Source organism: Ciona intestinalis, chromosome 3, assembly GCF_000224145.3.
Source record: "Ciona intestinalis chromosome 3, KH, whole genome shotgun sequence".
Lineage (NCBI taxonomy): Eukaryota > Metazoa > Chordata > Ascidiacea > Phlebobranchia > Cionidae > Ciona > Ciona intestinalis.
The window spans coordinates 2009712-2029596 of NC_020168.2; the positions used below are offsets into that span (position 1 = coordinate 2009712).

The 19885-nt window shown below is 36.1% G+C and overlaps 5 protein-coding genes across 8 annotated transcripts; 2 read left to right on the top strand and 3 right to left on the bottom strand.

Moving 5' to 3' along the window:
* Nucleotides 1-2372: 2372 nt before the first annotated feature.
* LOC100179296 (leucine-rich repeat and fibronectin type-III domain-containing protein 3) lies at nt 2373-7174 on the top strand. Its single transcript, XM_026833856.1, has 5 exons — nt 2373-2944; nt 3423-3548; nt 4134-4393; nt 5739-5888; nt 6064-7174. The coding sequence occupies exons 1-5, from the start codon at nt 2373-2375 to the stop codon at nt 6312-6314; spliced, it is 1359 nt and encodes a 452-aa protein (XP_026689657.1). The 3' UTR covers nt 6315-7174.
* Nucleotides 5790-8867, bottom strand: LOC100181617 (beta-1,4-glucuronyltransferase 1). 3 transcript variants are annotated; one of them, XM_026833857.1, is made up of 6 exons: nt 7895-8864; nt 7482-7641; nt 6986-7126; nt 6669-6778; nt 6548-6611; nt 5790-5909 (listed from the first exon to the last, which is right to left on the bottom strand). In XM_026833857.1, exons 1-5 carry the CDS (start codon nt 8767-8769, stop codon nt 6563-6565), a joined length of 1335 nt encoding a protein of 444 aa, XP_026689658.1. In that variant the 5' UTR covers nt 8770-8864; the 3' UTR covers nt 5790-5909; nt 6548-6562. The 3 variants fall into 3 exon arrangements, with proteins under 3 accessions (XP_026689658.1, XP_002132013.1, XP_026689659.1); XM_002131977.5 differs by lacking the exon at nt 5790-5909 and having other exon boundaries at nt 5962-6611; nt 7895-8863; XM_026833858.1 differs by lacking the exons at nt 5790-5909; nt 6986-7126 and having other exon boundaries at nt 5962-6611; nt 7895-8867.
* Nucleotides 8868-9292: 425 nt separating this feature from the next.
* Nucleotides 9293-11241, bottom strand: LOC100180940. The gene is made up of 2 exons (XM_002131971.4): nt 11067-11241; nt 9293-10941 (listed from the first exon to the last, which is right to left on the bottom strand). The coding sequence occupies exon 2, from the start codon at nt 10898-10900 to the stop codon at nt 9653-9655; it is 1248 nt and encodes a 415-aa protein (XP_002132007.1). The 5' UTR covers nt 10901-10941; nt 11067-11241; the 3' UTR covers nt 9293-9652.
* Nucleotides 11242-11375: 134 nt separating this feature from the next.
* Nucleotides 11376-13340, top strand: LOC100183299 (deubiquitinase OTUD6B-like). The gene is made up of 7 exons (XM_002131969.3): nt 11376-11588; nt 11759-11901; nt 12080-12172; nt 12227-12364; nt 12483-12648; nt 12706-12874; nt 13118-13340. The coding sequence occupies exons 1-7, from the start codon at nt 11507-11509 to the stop codon at nt 13194-13196; spliced, it is 870 nt and encodes a 289-aa protein (XP_002132005.1). The 5' UTR covers nt 11376-11506; the 3' UTR covers nt 13197-13340.
* Nucleotides 13341-13376: 36 nt separating this feature from the next.
* LOC100185662 (lysine--tRNA ligase) lies at nt 13377-19125 on the bottom strand. Of its 2 annotated transcripts, none has more exons than XM_002131947.5 (14): nt 19004-19125; nt 18431-18569; nt 17765-17930; nt 17299-17392; nt 16569-16755; nt 16178-16303; nt 15902-16021; nt 15403-15565; nt 14968-15141; nt 14812-14897; nt 14610-14695; nt 14364-14490; nt 13964-14107; nt 13377-13835 (listed from the first exon to the last, which is right to left on the bottom strand). In XM_002131947.5, exons 1-14 carry the CDS (start codon nt 19045-19047, stop codon nt 13761-13763), a joined length of 1731 nt encoding a protein of 576 aa, XP_002131983.1. In that variant the 5' UTR covers nt 19048-19125; the 3' UTR covers nt 13377-13760. The 2 variants fall into 2 exon arrangements, with proteins under 2 accessions (XP_002131983.1, XP_009857990.1); XM_009859688.3 differs by lacking the exon at nt 19004-19125 and adding an exon at nt 18697-18916.
* Between the last annotated feature and the right edge of the window lie 760 nt (nt 19126-19885).

A 19885-nucleotide genomic window follows, 5' to 3' on the forward strand; every position in this document is an offset into this window, starting at 1 on the left:
TTGATTTTATATGTCTTATAATATGTCTTATAATTGGGGGAAAAAATCTCTATATAACATCACGTGTATTTTAATGTATTTCGTTCGATATCAGATAATAAAGGTACGATAGTACTAATTCGTGGTATCACCCCGTCATGTATTTCGTTTATTAAGCAATTGGGCAATAAGTACTTAACAACACGTTGTTTTCGCGTAGTTTGTCTTTAGAGGTAAAAGCTCATCTATAGTTTTATATAATTTGCTGATTTTCCTTTGTACAAACAATAGGTGTAATGATAGAAACCAACAACGAGGTTTGGCACAGACGCTCCAACTTAACTGTGACGAAGAAGGTGGGAAATATTATCTATTCTTGTCGTGCGTGTTTTGTATATGACATACACATATGTTTTAAGGTGGTGGGAGTGGAGGAGGAGGAGGAGGAGGAGGAGGAGGAGGAGGAGGTGGAGGAGGAGGAGGAGGAGGAGGAGGTGGAGGAGGAGGTGGAGGAGGTGGAGGAGGAGGAGGAGGAGGGGGAGGTGGAGGAGGAGGCACAGGTATTTACACATGATTACAATTTGTAAGCTTCTATATAGTAGTAGTGAGATCAGTTTTATTGATCTTTAATGAATGCAGGTTCAACCTGTATTGATGATAACAACAACTGTGAGTATTGGAAAAACCAAGGTGAGTGCCAACGAAACCCGGGGTGGATGCATGTCAACTGCAAGAAGAGTTGCGGAACATGTTCAGGTACTTCCTCACTGGCATGTAAACGTGGAATCTAAATAATGCGTTTCCCTAAAGGTACAACTGGAGGTAGTGGCGGTACATGCACTGATAGGAATACCTATTGTCCGAGTTGGGCAAATGACGGAGAATGCAGTGCTAACCCAAGCTACATGTTGACTTACTGCAGGAAAAGTTGTAAACAGTGTAACGGTGGCACAACAAGTAGGTCTTACCTTCGATAACCAATAAATTTACGTTAACACAAGAACTAGCAGTATGTAACAAATAATGTTTTAAAGTTTATAAAAAAAAGTCTAACAAACATTTCATTGAAAATTTAAATCTGCAGACGGAAATTGCAGAAACAAGGATAGTAGATGCAGAGGATGGCGAAGCTATTGTGGCAACAATCGATATGTTGACAGAAATTGCAAACAAACCTGCGAAACTTGTTAACATTATTCGTGAACTCTATAACCATGTATATATGTATATACGTAATATAATATTCGTTATATATTTTCGTGGTTTCGCCGGCAATGCCCAAAGGGGTGAAACGTTGGTATGGAACTAACGGATAGTTGCAAAGCCATTAGTTAAACATTTCTGCAAATTGTACTTTTGTGATAAAAGCTCGGTCTTGGGTGGCGCAGCATGTTCGTATCTTGGCCGACCGATGTGAAACCATCGGAGCATGCAGTCACGTGATAGTATTGTCATCAGCAGACAAAGTACCGTTCCGAAAACCGCCCCGCGGCAGCGAAGTGAGAAGAATCGCAAAAGTATAACAATACAGTGCTTATCCACTTGTCTGCTATGTCTTAAGTTGTGTGTAGTACTGATGGCGCGTCTAATTCCATTAGCTAGAGTCACTGATACTGCTTTAAGTTGGAGCTTTACTTTATGATAACGGAGTGAGAATGCCAAACAGTTATGTGTACTGTGTTGACACTGGTAAAAAAAAAGTGATATCGGCAGCCAGACCTTTTCGAGAGGTAAGAAACAGACAACAGGAAACGGCTAAGTTTTAATGATCAGGTTTTACATATTTGTGACTCGGACAACGACTGGGATATGTATGTTTGACTTTGGTTATTGGACATCATGTTGCGTGTAAGATAGAAACTAGGTCAAACATTGAACAATGGGTTGTATAATCAGTGTTTGCGCATTCGCCGCAAGTCTTTGTGTGTGCTTATTTCGACACAGAATAAAGATGAAACCCATTTGCCAGGGACGGATTGCATTTAGGTCTAGAATTCTTTACAATTACAGGAACTAAACAAAAAGTTTTGGATAAAAAGAAAAAAAAATACAGAATGAATGAGAGATACAAAAATCAAAAAGTCAAAGAGAACAGTGCGTCGGCAGTCAGAGCTTTAACAGGCTTAAAATTCGCGACTTCATTTAAACATATGTAGTATAGGGCGGGGTAAAATAGGAGATGCTTTCACTTTTTTGTGTCCCATTTTGTAGTAAGCAAAGAATATTTACAAAGTTATATATAAAACTTCGCCTCTCTAAAATGGCGTTGTTAATTTTTCAAAATACGTTCAGAAGATAGGATTTAGGTGCTTAAGGTATACCATTTTACCCCACAGTACTAAAACCTAAACCTATAAGTAGTAATGCTATATTTTAAATTACTTGACAGAAGCATGGTAGTTTTAAAGATTCTTATTTTGTGTTTGCCTGTGGTATACTCTGCGCACACAAATGCGGTTTCGCCTTGCGATGGAATCACGAATTGTTTATGTTCGTCATCAGCAGTAAACTGCACTGGTGCTGGTCTAACATCACTCCCCCCAACAATTAATGCGGGAAAACTATATTATTATTTTGAAGAAAATCAACTCAAAACTTTGAACAAAAACACATTTCGTCACTTCATCAAAGCCAAACATATAAATGCGGGGAAAAATCGTATCAGCCATTTAGGACCGAAGACCTTCAACCACAACAAATTATTGTCCCAACTATATCTTGATAATAACAGGATTACAAGCCTACCAGCAACATTGTTTACCAACAACCACAATCTCACGTTGTTTTCTGCAAACTTTAACAACATTACGTCAATTAGCTCCGGCTTGTTTAAGAACTGTCCACTGTTATCTTATATCAGCATTACTAATAACCAGCTAGCTGCAATTGCCCCAGATGCCTTCACTACTAACCTGGTGCTCAGCAGATTGTTATTGGAAGTTAATCATCTCACGACTCCAATGTGGTAATTAACTTCTTTTCACTTCATGCTATCTGTATCTAAACAGTTTCGAAATATATAATCGTAGCCCTGGGCTCTAAAACAGCATGTTTAATTGTATGAGTTTTATTTGCTGAAATATGGGTGCTAGTATCCCATTTTACCCCGTATTACCATATATTAGCGTTTTCCCCACCAAAAAAGTTCGAAAAAATTTTACGACACTGCAGCCTTGGTAGGACAGTACACTTTTCATTACAGTTTATTATAGTAGGGTGGGGGAAGGTGGGACATCTTTAGCACATAATATTTAAATATCCTGATCGTGTTTTAAACAATTAACACCGGTCTATGAGAGTCGTGAGGATACAATTTTATAATTCTTTAAATGTTCATTGTTTACTACTAAATGGGACGTGAAAATAGAATGAAAAGGTGTCCCATCTTCCCCCACCCTACTATAACACATTTAGTTAACGATATTAACATAATGTTCTTTCAGGCAATGGATCGACCATCTGAAACATTCGGAAACATTTGAAATTTATTTGGATAGAAACCCTTGGATATGTGACTGCAGGATGAAACAGTTTAAGATTGAAGTGGAGACACACAGTTGGTATCAACGGTGAGCAACACTGGATTATTTATATACAGCTTATAGTTCATGTCTCAACCACAACAGAACACACCCAGTTAATTAAGACTGACGTATGAATGAATGTAAATTACTTTATTCTCGCGTGGCCAGAAAACGACTGTTTCATACATTTCATACATGTCGTGTCAGCTCACGAGTTACCAAGTAGGTTACTTTGTAGATGATTATTTTTTGGGGGACTCTTATATATTTTTTATGTGTAGCTGATAATTTGGACAACCCATTAGTGACCACCGAGTTGGAGCAATTACCGTAAAGTGTCTTGCTCAAGCCCGTATATAACCAGAATGGTAGCAGCATCGAAGGGCCTTGAAACCATTACCTCTGGGTTAGTGGCAGGCGCGCTAACCAACTGTGCAACGGAGGCGGTATATATATTTTCACCATAGAATCTTAACTTACAGAGTTAGTGTAAGTTAGTATTCTATGCATTCACTACTGAGTACACAGATATTTATCGAATATATTTTAATAAAGTATTCCTTCCAAATATCCTGATTCTTGCACAACTAACTACGTATTTTCTATATTTCCAATCGATTATATTTTTAGAGCAGAAACACCAAAGAGCGGTAAGAAGGGAATTGCGTCACATGTACGGTGTTCAGCACCCCCAAACCATGCCAGCATGAACATTGAAGCTGTAGATTCGTTAAGTTTAACTTGCGAATCACCGACTATTTTAACCAACACCAGCGTTCTGCTTGCTGAGGGCAAACCGGGAGTAGTTACGTGTTCAGCAACTGGAATTCCCGTCCCGCAAGTCTGGTTTGCTGATGAGACTGGGCGAAATGTAACAGATCCGCATCCAGGTACGAGGCCATGTTGACCATTTCAAACTTTTTTATATTTTTAAACAATAATATCACGTTAATCTATATTAGCGTACCCAATTGGACCCGGGAAATATAATCTTACAATGTACAAGACAGCAAAGCTCCGAGTAAGCACGTATTATACTAATTAGAATAATATTTATTATACGGTACCCCTTTACTACAACGGTCGACTAAGCTAGATTAAAGACAAAGTAACCAACAAAGCGGTTTTCAGTTGCTATTGGTGACTGTGGAGCAGTAGGTAGAATACATTTATACAGTACTGTGGGGAAAGATGGGTCACCTTTAGCATATAATATCCACGTATCCTGATGGTGTTTCAAACAATTAACAACGGTCAATGGGGGAGTCGTGAGGATGCGGTTTTATAATTTTTTAATGTTTTTTTTAGTGGGAGCGAAAAAATAGAATAAATAAGTGTCCCATATTACCCCACCCTACTATACAAGTATTCATGAAGACTTATGATGTATAGCCTATGAGGACTGAGTGATTGGTAAAGAATATGTATAAATATGCTGTGTATACACCTTATGTATGTGTTGACTTGTAAACTTACACTGGTTAACCTTGTCGTCGCTTAAACACGCTTGTTCTCGTGAATTTGGATAATCTTAATCACGCGGTAATTAGGTAATGTTAGAAGTTAATATTAATCATATAATGTTTAATTAAAAATAATGTTTCAATCACGATAAATAATAATAAGGTAAAGGAGTAGTACTTTTAATGCGTCCCAACTTGAATGATAATAGTTTGATACTGGCGTCAATCGTTGTGTGGATTTCTATTACCCGAACACCACACCACGTATTCCCAAATTCCAAGACAGTGTAACCCATAACCACATACTTTACTGGTTACGGAAGCGTTTTACTTACTGATTACTCACTAATTGGACAATTTTATACACCATGGTTTAAATGACTAAGCTTAGTTAGAAATATTTCACCGAGTGGAATCAATTAATTAAAGTTTAAGGTACATTTTGAATTAAACACTCTTAAAAAAACAGTAAGTTAATTGTTAATTACTCGCCAATTATGCGCGGTTTTAAATCTGAGAACCAAATTAACTTTTATGAATTTATGAATATATATTTGATTTTAATCAAGAGAATAAATGTAAGAATTAAGCATTGAGAAATGTGGAAAAATCATGACAAAGAACAAAAATAAGACCAACTGCTCGACGTAACGAGACTATATTATATAATACCACCATGTGCTCTAAAAAAGCCTGGCACTGATGCATGCCAATTCTGTATGATACAGTGTTTTATATCATAATAACAACTACTATTTTGTTTTGCTTAAAGGAGTGGGGAACATGACTTTCAATTCGGTTTTAACTGACGAAGCTGGGCTATATTCTTGTTTCGCTTCTGGTTGGAACAGTTCAGGAACATGGACTCTAAAATCGACTCCTGTGACTGTGATTGTAAAATCCAAGCCAGCAGCTGGATTGAGTAAGCTTTATTTGTGATATTCTGAAAGTTATAAACATGTTTGTTATTCCTCAACTTTATATTTGACATAGTATATCAGTTTACGATAGCTATCATTGTCGAAATGCAGCTACAGCCTTTAAATCTATTCAATTCGCAGATATAAAACAGAACAACTAAACTATCTTCTTTGCAGTTATAACACTTGCTTTCATATTGCCGGCTCTTGTCATCGTTGGGATTGTTGTATTTATTCGGCAAAGGCATAAGCGTCGAGATGGATACGGTTCGCTCACAAATGAGAACGGCGCTTCTGCACGTTACGATCACTTAAACGACGCAGATGTGACTTCAGCCACAGTATTACGCGATAGCTCCGACGACGAAATGGACGAACTGGTGAGCTACGCCAAAGATACCGCAGACGAAAGAGAAGTACTGGTATAGCGATACCCAATGACAAGACAAATATCTACGGGAAAGATTTGCGCCTATTTCAATATGGCATGTGCAGTATAGTAATATGACTAAGTTGGAGCTATATATATTATTTTGCTTATATTTTTGTAAAAAAAAACGCTTTTGCTTTTGATACTCTGCTGTTGCTTTGATTATTATTAAAATATACCGGCTGGACTTTTAAATTAATGATAGCAAAAGATAAGCCATACTAGCTATACTTGTATGCTGGAGATTCAGAGCTCAACTTGGTCTCCGTTTCTCAAGAGCTTTTCCTTGGTGTTCCTTTATCAAGAAAACAGTAAATACTTTTTATTGTAAAGTGAACGTCAGCTAACTAACTTGTTGAAATGTTGACGAAATGTAATTTTTGCCTTCCCCTTTCTTCTGCCCGAATCCAAACAATCCACACCCGAACTTGAATATTTCTTTGTCATTTCCGGGATAAAAACCTGTGATGAAGAGAAAACGAAGTTCGCTTATTCTGTTGTAAAAATTACTGGGTTTAATTCCAAGCAAATAGTAACAGTAGGTTGCACGTAAGTGATGGAAACAGGAGGCACGTTAGTTATGTTCGAACACCAACGTATAGACAAATGAGCTGTTTACTATTATATCTACAAACCCCAAAAATGTTGTAAATTATACTTAAATCTCACGTTTTGAAATAAATTAAAATTTCTTTTGTTTTCTACTTCTTTTTCGTGGTGAAATTTCCCTCTCTCTTTAAATCCTTTATGAACCACAAATGAATTCGCCATCACCACAAATGTGAACCCACACAGGCGCAACTCGCAGTTCTGCAGGATTTAATTATGTTTTTAATCAAATTAAAAATGGCTGTGTTTTACAAGACTATATAATGTATGTGTACTTGAATTTCAGATAAAGCACAAACGATCAGCAGTGTGGTACTGTATAGGGCGGGATGAGATAGGACATGTTTCATTCTCTTTTATCGTCCCAATTTGTACTAAACAAAGAATATTTCAAAAATATATAATCGTAGCTCCGCAACTCTAAAATAGAGTTATTCTTTGTTTAAAACACGATCAGGAAGATGTGATTCAGGTGATAGCGGTATCCCATCTTGCCCCACAGTACACATCTGAATTATGTGAAAGGTTATTTGGTATAAGTATAAAGAAATATTACCTGACTGATTCTATCGTAGCCATATTGCTTGAAACGTTCGTCGTAATCTGGTGTGTGGGAGGTGTGGGCTATATAAAAAGGTTCCCACGATGGTTGCCACTCCGCCTCATACGCGATGCCCAAATTTAAATTCGTTGAGATCGCTTTCCATTCATCATACCTGTAAATTTTAAAATACTTATTTGCAAACTTTGGGGAAACTATACGTTGTTAACTTGTATTTGACCCAGCGCTTACGCGTTGTATTTCACGTGTAAATGAGACAGAAACTTTTTATAAAATCTTTAAAGGGACATCATGTTTTAATTTTAATGTAAACTTTATTATGTTTTGATTAATACCAGATTATGCTGACCCCGCAGTTTTTCAAACCTTAAGTTCCACACAAACAACTGACAAATGTCCCATTTTACCTTGCAGGTTTGTGGCATGATGGACAGGTTTCATAATGGAAAGGTCGAATTTGATTTGATTTCCAAGCGGTAAGTAGTAGCGCTTTATTTTCGGGCATCTGTTCGTTTATTTTCAGTTCAAACGCAGGTGGAATATAAGCTATTTTGGTCTCTGCCGTTTTGTTCCTACCACGATTTCGTAAAACCTTTTCCAAAAAGTTCTCTCGCAAACCGTAGCTCGGCATTACATCGATATCAAGCACGATGAGGTATTCGGTTTGAACAGCCAGTTTCGCAACGTTCCTGAGAGTGTTCTGTGGGTAGGGAATTCCCCATGTTGCATAGTTTTCCCCTTCAATACTGCTCAATGTTTCAAACAGGTCTTTGCACCTCAATCGGTCGTTTGCGAATAAAAGCCCCACCCATATTTCTAAATTGTTCCCGTCAAACGTCGGAGTATGATGCTCTGGATAAACAAGGTGGAACTGAACTTTCCTTAAAGGAAAACATTGTTTGATGAATTTGATCGCTAGTTCTGCGTGTATGATGCTGCTACCGGGTACGAAAAGTGCGACCGAGATGGGACCTTTCCATAACTGCAATGTTTCGATTAAATGGTACAAATTGTTAACCGAACATTGCGTCACTAACGTGACGTCATTCTGCAATAGCTTCTCGCTTGTATTCAAGTGCGACTTGAAATTATAAACTACCCTGTATTCTCCTCTTATCAGTGAACTAGCTTGAATATGTTGCTGTAAAGTATCCCGTATTTTGTTCGTCTTAACTTCGTAGTAGTTATAATATGATAATATTACAGTCTGTACTCCAAGAGCAACCAACACCAATACACTGTACTTGTACCCTGACTTGATATCGAAACAAGTTATAATCATTGAAACGGCCCACTGCTCTTACAATGAAACGCACCGCGACTTTTTCACGAAACGCGCGCTTCTGTAATGACAGCCCCGAGCAGTATATGCTGTTGTTGCAGATAAGGTCCACTGGTTTTATAAGGCCTATTCGACAAGCTTTGGCATAAATAGGCGACGAGTGGTAATTACCCCAGAAATATTAGCTTCATTAGTAAGCAAGAGTTAACGATATATCCTTGTTGTTGCATAATAGAATGGGGAAAGACGGGACACCTTTAGCACATAAATATCCAAATATCCTGACCGTGTATTAAACAATTAACAACGGCCTGTGGAAGTCGTGAGAATACGGTTTTATAATTCTTTAAATGTACTTTATTTACTACCAAATGGAACGAGAAAATAGAAGAACAAGTTGTCCTATCTTTCCCCATAACACTACATTAAAAACAGAAATATATGAACAAATTTTACGACACCCCGAGACCGGCTAAAAGCTGACACACTGACGAAATAAAACTGCAATATTAACAAATCATGTAAAGTACAGTCGTTTTATTTTTACTACAAAATATCCATGTAATTAGTAGTTATTTAACAAAAGATAACCTTAACAATGTCATCTGAATTTTACAGGAATGTATACGAATATGCTCCTTAGTTCAAGATACAATGGACTGCCACATTATAGCATCGCACAATACGTAGATTTAAAACATGTAATATAACACGACATGGTTGATCCGTATACACTTATTTTCTTTATGCTTTTCTTTTGTTGTTTACTCGGGACAAGTTTGCCCGATGCTCAAAACGTGTTAGGTCGCAAGATACACGATGTTATATCAACCCACCAACCGCCCGGCCACGTTACCATATAATAAGGGTGCTGCATTTTATTCTAGTATTTCGTGGTAAGCATATAGGGATTGTTAAACGTAACATCTTGCAAACTTGACCCAGCGACCTTTGGCAACACTGGCGTTACCACCGAGCGTTTAATTTTTAAAATTGAAGCGCTGTTGTATCCCACTTTTTGATTAGCTTGAGTGATGGCGGTCACACTATTTGATGGTTTCTTTGGGAAAAATCGCTTCTTGCTGTTACCGAAGTTCAACTTAATATGCTGATTAAGTATAGGGGGAAGCAAGGGGGCAAATTTCCAATCGTAACCGTCGCCCGTTTCACTCATGCTCGGAATTGTCAAAGTCCCGCGGGTAGATTGCACGTTTGCTGTAGGACGGAGTTGGCTAGAAGAGTCTCTACATTGAACATGAACCCACTGATCTTTTCCCTCTTTTCCGTTTGCTTCTGAATGCTGTGCAGGGTAAAGCACATGGTGAGATAGTTCCTTCAACCTTTTCTGAACGTGGTCGACTTTCTTTTTAATGTGTTTATGGGAGTTAGAGAGTCGCGAACGCCTTTTCTTCCCATGCGGAGCCACAGTAGCCTCACTGGGTGACTTTACTGTTGGTAATTTAGGTGTGTTTAAATTTCCTCTTAGCTCAGGCCCAGATAGGCCATAGTGCAAAGCGATTTGTGTCGCACCGTACCGTTTTGAACTGGAAGAGATGGTTCGTAATCTTTTTAAAATCCTCTTGTCTTCAAGTAACTCTCGATCTAGGTTTGGTATCTGGTTCATGAAAGTAGGTAGAAACCTTCTTTCTGCCTCTACGGGACTTAGACTTCTTTTATTCGGTTTTTCATGCACGGTCGGCTGTATAGTTTCCCCATTCGTCGCTTCTTTATTGAGTGACGAGTCTTGAACACTATAGTGCGTTGTCATTGATATCAACTTTTCCAGCTTTTTCTTATTTAATGCAGTTGATTTTTTTCGCTGCAGCTTTTCGCCATTTTTCCTTTCAGATTTCGGTATAACAGGTTTCACGGCTTCGGTAGCAAAATTAGCGATATTTTTCCACTGCAGAGGAAGTGGAGGTAGCTGGCTCTTTTTATTTAATTGACTATCTTCTTTTTTAGATTTTGTTTTTCCAAAGTTGGTTCTTCGAGTGGTATAAGGCTTGGTACAACGCCAACCAATCATCGCTTCATCCTCTCGAGTGAATAATATTTGGTCGACGACATCTTCAGCTGCGTCGCTTATTGCTGCCAACTTTGCAACTAACTTTCGGTTATGAATATGCACCATCTTAGATCAGTAGCTGTATATCTTTTTTAGCATAAGGAATCCTAAAAGAAATTACGTTTGTACTTATGTATATATAACTATATGTGTATAGAATATATATATTGGTTATACATACATATCATATACGCGGGGGTAACGAGAGAACACGAGTAGCCTATACTCTTACCTGAGTTCAAGACGAATTGTAAAAAAACACGCAATACGGAGAACGACCCACAAATGGAAAGAATATTAGTACAACACCTGGACAACACAACGCTGCTTAACGTTCCTGAATAGAATCACAACACAAATACAAACAATGCTACGTATTGTGACGTCTTAAATATGCGATTGGTTATAGAAATCTGATACATCATCAAAGTTAAATTAATATATCGTGATTAATCTATGTACATGACAAAAAAAGACAATAAATGCTGCAACAATATGCACTTTTAACCCAGATAGTTAAATTTATTACATAACAGAGGGATACGACTGTTTCGAGTCAGGGTAATCACCTAAAAGTCATGGTTTAGTTTTAACTTTTGTTACATTACTACGGAAATGTGATATAGTTCTGAACGCAATTCGTAATAAAAAGGAATAACTGCAGTAGAATCCATGTCGGATATCGAAATCGAAAGTTTAACAGCAAAGGAAGCGCTGTTACAGAAACACCGGAAGGAAAAGAAAAGTTTACAAGGTATATTATATACTCTATAACCTCTTATAACGTACAAAATGACATAGCCTAACTATATTAACGCACAACATCAGATGCATCAGTTAACACATTTTCACATGTATGTTAAGTTCAAAATCCCATGAAGCCGAGACAAAATATCATGAGTGAATAAACTGTCCCATTTATAGCTGAAATTCAAACGATCAAGAAAACTGTGCCAAAGGGGGACAAGAAAAGAGATAAGTTGGCAAAACAGAAAATATCAGAATTGGAAAATGAGTTGACCACCAAGCATAAACATGAGCTGGAAGCTCTTGATCAACAGCAGGAGGTATAACTTATACATTAAAATATTTGTAAGTTAAGCACCATGGTTGAATGAATTATCATATTTATTGTTTACATATTTTTTTGGAAAGTAACCTATGAAGTTGCATAGCATTGTATTTAATATTGACCGTGTGTCCCTATAAGGGAAAAAAAAAAATAATCGGCCGAATTGTTTATAGAAAGAAGGTGGTGACAGTCCAGCAGTTGGTGCTGGTAACGTGGTAGAAGTTGAGTTAGTCCAAAAGTCAAAAGGAAAGGCAAAAAGAAAACAGGTACTTTACTTAGGAATATAGTTTAAACATAAATGTATAAATACTTTTTTACAGGTGAAGAAAGCATTAAAAGCCAAGGAAATCTCCGAACGTTTGGCACAAGCTGAGTTGGATTATAAAAACTCTTCAAGACATAAGGAAGAGGAAGAAATAAAGAAGATCCTTAAGGAGCAAGGGTTGATGGTAAAACCTGTAAGTTTGTGAACATCTTAGGTCAAAAACTTATTACTAATAATAGATGCTATTTTTTAAACTATTTTTAAAAATAATTTAAAATTTGATAGCGTTTTATGTCAAAACTGTGTTTCAGGTAACACCAGATGGTAACTGCATGTACCATGCCATATGTGATCAACTTACCAATAACATCGTCAACATGGCTGACTTGCGAAAGCGAACAGCATCATATATGAGGGATCATGTGGGTGACTTCATGCCTTTCCTTTCCACAGATGCTGGAGATGCATATACCTCGGGTAATGGGCAATTTTTAAAATCATTGTAAAAAAATCTAATTCAGTTTCAATTTTTAGATGATTTTGAAACTTACTGCAGTGATATAGAGAAGAGTGGAATATGGGGCGGACAACTTGAACTGCAAGCTATCTCTCATGTATTTAAGATTCCCATACATGTGATACAAGCTGGATCAGCTACAGTTAAACTTGGGGAAGAATATGAAGGAAGTCCTGTGTTGCTAACGTAAGTTGTGAGGTTTGATTTCTATAATTATGTATGGGTTGAGATCCTGAAAGGCTTGCGAGGTAACTTTAATTTTAAACCAGGTCTATTAACCCAGTGTGCTCTTTCTTAGTACAAAATGTGAACAAGGCAATGTACTACATGTGTGGTGGTGAATTTGTGATATATGGATATTTTAAAACACTTGGTAACCACCAAGATGGACACAATCAGATTTAGAAAAAAATGTGTCTATTATTACAGCTACCACAGACATGAACTTGGTTTAGGAGAACACTACAACTCAGTAACAACTTTTTTGGAGGATAAGGAAGATTTATGATATGCTGTATGTACAGTCAGATTTACCAACAACTGTATCTTCTAATAACGAAGGCTGCTAGTGATTGCAGTGTGTACAGAGGAGCTTCGTGAAGCCATGTGCTATTCTTATCGATTCTGCAGCGAAATAAACTTAACAATTTTTCCTACCTTGTATTTTCTTGCTAAAACAAAACATACATTTATTTTGGCAGATTTTTATTTACCCAAGGACATGTCTTTATCCTTAATAGAAAGCAAGTACAACCATAAAAACAACCAAGTCTAGAATTTTGTATTAGGAACATTACACTATGTCAGAATAATTTCTTTTGAATGTACCTACTACCTATGTATGTGCTGGAAAGAGCAACAAACGTGGACAGCAGCTTGTTTACAACAGAATGTGCTATAAATTTTTACATGCTATATTTAATCCTAACTGATAAGTCAAGAGTTGTACAGACTTGTTTACCACCATAAACAACCTTATGAACTTTGCAATACAGAAATTGGACTAACTTTTCAAGCAATTACACAAAACCATTTAACTAAGCTAAATCTATAGTTAGTCAAGAAGCCATATTCAAGTGGAAGGAGAATCCTCTGCTTTTTTAGGAACTTGATCATCAGGTTTCATGGCAGGAAAGAGAAGAACCTCCTGCAATATTTAAATTACAATGTTTCTCACGTAAAAACAGCTAAACAAGCTAAAAGCAAATAATAAGTGATTTGCTCCAGTTTTGCAAACAAAAACCAAACTCGCCACCAATACAAAACGTGTCCCACCTTGATATTATTAGAGTCAGTTAGAAACATCGTCAATCTATCAATGCCCATACCCCAACCACCAGTTGGTGGCAAACCATATTCAAGGGCTGTGCAGAAATTCTCATCTACCATTTGAGCTTCATCATCACCAGCTGCTTTGTCCTGTCACAACAACACAACCAGGTTATTTGACAACTGAGTGTTTACTTTTAAACTAATGATATGAGATGTTTATTTTACACCAGCGGTGGGATTTATGGTTTGACAGTTATTATTTTCAGGAACTGCTTTGGTTTTTAAAACCTAGGTGGTACCATTGGATCACATTTAAAGATCTCACACAACAGTTATTTTATATACAACCACTCCTCAGTATTCGGATACATATGTTAAAGTAAAACATTAACATTGTTATCACCAGAGCTTGTTGTTCAAATCTTTGTCGTTGTATCATTGGATCGTTCAATTCAGTATAAGCATTACATATTTCCTTCTTGTTTACAAATAACTCGAACCTCTCAGTTAAACCTTTGATGGATCGATGCCTTGAAGAAACATAACAAAAACACTAAAAACTTTATTCTTTCAGCTTAAACTATCACTTAATTCCTACAAAGCAATATTTAAAATTTTTAATTCTTCAGATTGAGATAACAATACTAACCACTTAGCAAGAGGACTCATGATCTCTGGATGTTCGGTGATGAAAGTTGGGTTGATGCAATTTACCTCAAGATAATCACCAACCAACTAAAAATATATTCATTTTACTTATTGTTGGAAAACATGAACAACAAGACGGTCAATGCCTCTTACAAGTCACTATGGTTGGATTTTTTACCAAACATATTCAAATCACAACTTACCTTATCCAGCAAGCGTGCAGTAGTACGTGGAGGGGGACATTCCACTCCAAGTTTGACACAAATCTCATCGAGTCGTGCCTGAGCTCCTATTATTAAATAAAACATTAACCACAAAAGCACTAGATTAAAAACAACCCATTTTCATGATGTTTTTACCTGCTGTGTGAAGTTCGGTTGGTTTTGGAAACTCCATCCCGGTTAATCTCTCTAGATCCGGCAACATCCGAAGTCTGCGAAAGGGAGGAGTATAATCCACCTCGTATCCCTCGCTATCCGGACCATCAGGATGATAAGTGAGTTTATACGATCCACAGATCTGTTTCACCATTCCTGGATGTACAGACTTTTGACTAACACAAAGCTCTTCTGGTGCATTTGTTGTATTTATTATATGCTGACAAAAACAGTTTATGCAGAATTTTTATTTTTCAACAAGGTACTCACACGTTTAATAGCTGGTGCAGATTTTTTGAGGTTTATTACAATAAAAAATTAGTACAATAAATTCTATCAAACAAAAACCTTTAATAACAGTGAGTACGTCATCCCACACCATCTGGATAATTGTAAACAAGCATAAGTTTAACTCACCAGAAATAAGAGTTTCAGATATCTTCATTAAATCCTCATAATCAGCATAGGCCATGTAAAACTCGCACGATGTGAACTCCGGGTTATGCGTCATGTCGATACCTTCGTTACGAAACAAGCGACCGATCTCATACACACGATCCAACCCACCAACAACCAACATCTATGGATAGTCATGATAGAACAACTTATCTTAGAAATTTATCTTTTAATTAAAATTATAGTGAAATCCAAATTACCAAATAAATACCTCCTTGTTGATAGCTGTTTTTGGTGCATTCTATTCTATAAAACTTATGCAATGGTATACAACTGAGTCTGACAACAGGGGACATGGTACGTAAACCAGATTGATTATCTCTTTATAGGTGCATTACAATTAGAAACATTTTAAGTTTTTTAAAACAGTGATTAAGGTAAAATTTCATTTCAACTCAGATCTAAGTACATTACGGCAAGTGCACCGCGTTTTTTATTATTTAAACTATCAACCAATCACCTTCAGGTAAAGTTCTGGTGCTACCCTCATGTAAAGGTCCATATCTAAATCATTATGGTGAGTGATGAATGGTTTGGCAGTAGCTCCTCCTGCTACCATGTTCATCATGGGTGTTTCAACCTGTACAAAAATCACCAATCATGAAAAACTATTAAAATGATCTGTGAGCTTTATACTGTTTAATGTTTTCTACATATCTTTTAATATCTGTATTTTTATTATTTAGTTATGCACCACAATTACAACATTTAGAAAAAAAGATTATTGTAACTTAACCTCTAAAAATCCCATTTGATCAAAGAAAGAACGTATATAAGAAATGATTTTTGCTCGTGTTATAAACTTCTGCCGTGTCTGATCATTCATGATGAGATCCAAGTACCTCTGTCTGTACCGAGTCTCCTGATGGTTAGAAAAGCAAAAACTGTCAATTTTCTCACATTAGGCTGATCTACAACAAGCCACACGATTTACTTATCATCCTGAAGGCAGAAATACAACGAAGGCCTTTTTGAGACGTATTAACACAAACTTAATGTTCACTATGTGGAGGAAATAATAAAGGAAGAAAATCCAAAATAAAACGAGAAAGCGCGAATAACAACAGCTTGTTTTTTACAAGTAATAGTAGTTTAGTAGATAATACTTCCATTACCAAAATCCTTACCTTGTCTTTCAAACCAAAATGAAGATGAGGAAGCATGTGAAGACATGGAGATAAGATTTCTATTGTGTTCGGAACAATGCTGAGTTCCCCTTTCTTTGTTTTGGCAGGATGTCCGATAACACCGATGATGTCACCTCTTCGTGTCCTCTCGTTGATTTCTTGGTAAGCTTCCTCCGATGAATACATTCTGTCGAGAAAGTAAGTATAAAGTAAAGCCCATGGCTTGAATGTACCAAACGTTATAAAACTGTGACAGGCAACCAAAAGGCAGAATTTGAAACACAAAATTTAACTATTTGGAAAAAATAAAACATAAAATTTAATCTTTAGGATGCAAAAACAACAACATTATGAAGTGTTATGACTGTTATGGTTTATGGTTTACAGATTTAACATTACAGTTGTAAGCTGGAAAATTCTAAAAAAAATTAAACATTTTTATATGAATAAAAATGTATAATGTGACACCTATCAAAAAAAGAGAGATTATTTCAGGTATAGAACACAAAATATATCTCTTTAATTCCGCTTTTTAAATTTGGGTTAAACTACACAATTAATGGATGTTCAGTTAAAGCTCTAAAATAGAAATATTTTGTAATGTTTGCTATCACTATATAAAACAGCTGAACAGCCTAATGGTAAACAAGGCAAATATATCTTTGGATGATGAAATCTTACAACAGTCTTAGCATTAGAGTAAATATCAGCTAAAACAAACAATATTAACTTTGAGTTGGCCATCACTTGTAGTTTGACACCATCACCACGAACATCATAGAAGATTAATTTTGGACCTGCTTCCCTTTTCGCATGAATCCTACCTGTTATAAATATACAATATAATTCAAATTCATTAACACTACTATGACCAATAAACAAGCTTATTTTAGAAATATGCATCATGTATTTCCCAGTCTAGTTGGTACCCTCAGCAATGGAAGTGCTAAAAATCTTTTAATAGTCCAGTGCATACTATTCCCTTATTCTCCACTAGATTTTATAAGAAGTTCTAACCATTTGTAATATTCAAAAAATTATTTATATATATATAATATCCATAAAAAGAAAATATATGTATATATATATGCATTAGTTATTAGTTACACCAGTTTACTAAAAATAGAAACAAGGACCTTATGGCCTCACCCACAAAAAATAGAATAACAGAAAATACTTATTGAAAAATTCCTCACCTGCAATGCTGACTTGTTGGTCGTTTAAGTGGGAACCTACTTCAATGTTGTTGTATTTCTCCACATAGTCACTTAGTGATATAGAAACATGAAATTTGTGGGGGTATGGTTCAATGTTGTTTTGACGCAAAGTTGTGATTGTGTTCTTACGGATTTGAAGGTATTGCTGGAGAGTGGAAAGAAAAGAGACAATAGAAGTAAGAATATTTTGTTTCTATATAAATATAAGAACATATACACACTAACACACGTCTCAACAAGATAACAAAAATAAAACAAAATTTTGTGCCTGCAAAGCGATTATTTACGAGTGCGCGAATGCTATCATTAATTGGTGTACGTGGAACAAATTATGGAGCATAACCAAAATTTTTATACAAAATTGCTCGCACATCTGCCATACTCTGCAGACTGGTAAATCAACATAAAGGTATAGTAGGATGGGGGAGATGGGACATCTTTTCATTCTATTTTCTCCTACATTTTGGTAGTAAACAAAGAACATTTAAAGAATTATAAAACCTTGTTCTCGCGACTTTCATAGACCGTTGTTAATTGTTTAGAACACGATCAGGATATTTATATATTTTGTGCTAAAGGTGTCCCATCTTCCCCCACCCCACTACATAGGTTATCTATTTTAATACAAAATCAAACACTTTTTACATTTGGATCCAACGTTTCTTCTTCTTTGGAAGCCGTTTTTTCAGGTTTAACCTCCTTTGGGGCATTTTCCAATGCTTTTGCTGCTTTCTCTGCTTTTTCCTTTGCTTTTTGTTGAGCTTTAAGCTGACGTTTCATTTCACTAAATATAGAAAATAGCGATTAAATTTATAATTACAATTATATATATACTCTTTTGAAAAACTCTTATATGGTTACAGCCTAGACATTATTTCTAGAATAAATTTAAACAAAATGCTTTCAGATACCAATAAGTTTTTTGTGTAGAAGAAAATGGTTTTGATTTCACCATTTCCTGTGAAATTTGACATTGTGTTGGTTTACTTCTTGAACCATAGAGCAGTAAAGGTCGGGAAATTAAACCATCTTTCAAGAGCTTTCGTACGAAATAGAAGCACGACATTTTCAACCCTTTTTTTATACATTCAGATTTCACATTAATTGCCAGTTGTTTTCTAATAATCATACATTTACTTTTAAAAGAATAGCATTAACAAATTAATACAGGCTTTAGAAATTGATCAATTTTACATATAGTAATCATAAAATTCTAACTTTTTGCTGATTTTTTTTTCTTCACAATCTCCGTTATCCGCCATGTTTTCAAATTAAACGTAACAAACAGTTGTTCTACAACAAGTTAGTGTTCACCTAACTCTGTAAAAACAAACAGCTTACGAATTTGCCATGAATCCAATTAATAATAAATAGTTTACGACGTAACATTCGCTTCAGCCTTCAGCTGGATGTTTCGTAATTTAAGAACATAACTGCAAATAACAAGTCGCAAATGTGGTATGAACTGACTACATCATGTGGTTATATGGAAATATGTCATCCCTACACCGAGAATAGTTAACTGCAAACACGGAATGTTTGACCAGAATTACCAACACCTGACCAAAGTTAGTATAGACCAAGTTAGGAAACGGCGCTCGTGTCCGCCATTACGGAGCCCACAGAGCGTGAATCGCCTATACAAATGCATGGTCGGCATGTGTTTATTTAGTTCTTGTAAGCGATACAAAGCTAGAAAACACGTATAGCGGTTGTTTTAACATTAAAAATATAATTTCTAATATAAATCTTGTTATATAATATTAAATCTAGGAATTAATGTGAAGTAAATTAATATTTTGACTGTTTTTCGGCGTACAGTGTGGTTTAACAGGATACTTTACGTTGGCGATTAAGACTAGCATCAATCAGCTTAGTTTACTATAATAGTATATGATCATACCTACGAATCTACAGAGCCATTCTTTACTACATTTATAATCCAACATGAGTGGACATGCAGCTCCAAACTGCTTAAGTACTAGCAGATAGCTGTTCGCGTTTTCCGATTTCATAAAGACCCGTAACGCAAAAAAGGTAGCTTACTAATTCAAGCAGAGGACCAAAATAGTAACTTAGTATTGTTTTCCTCAATGTCAC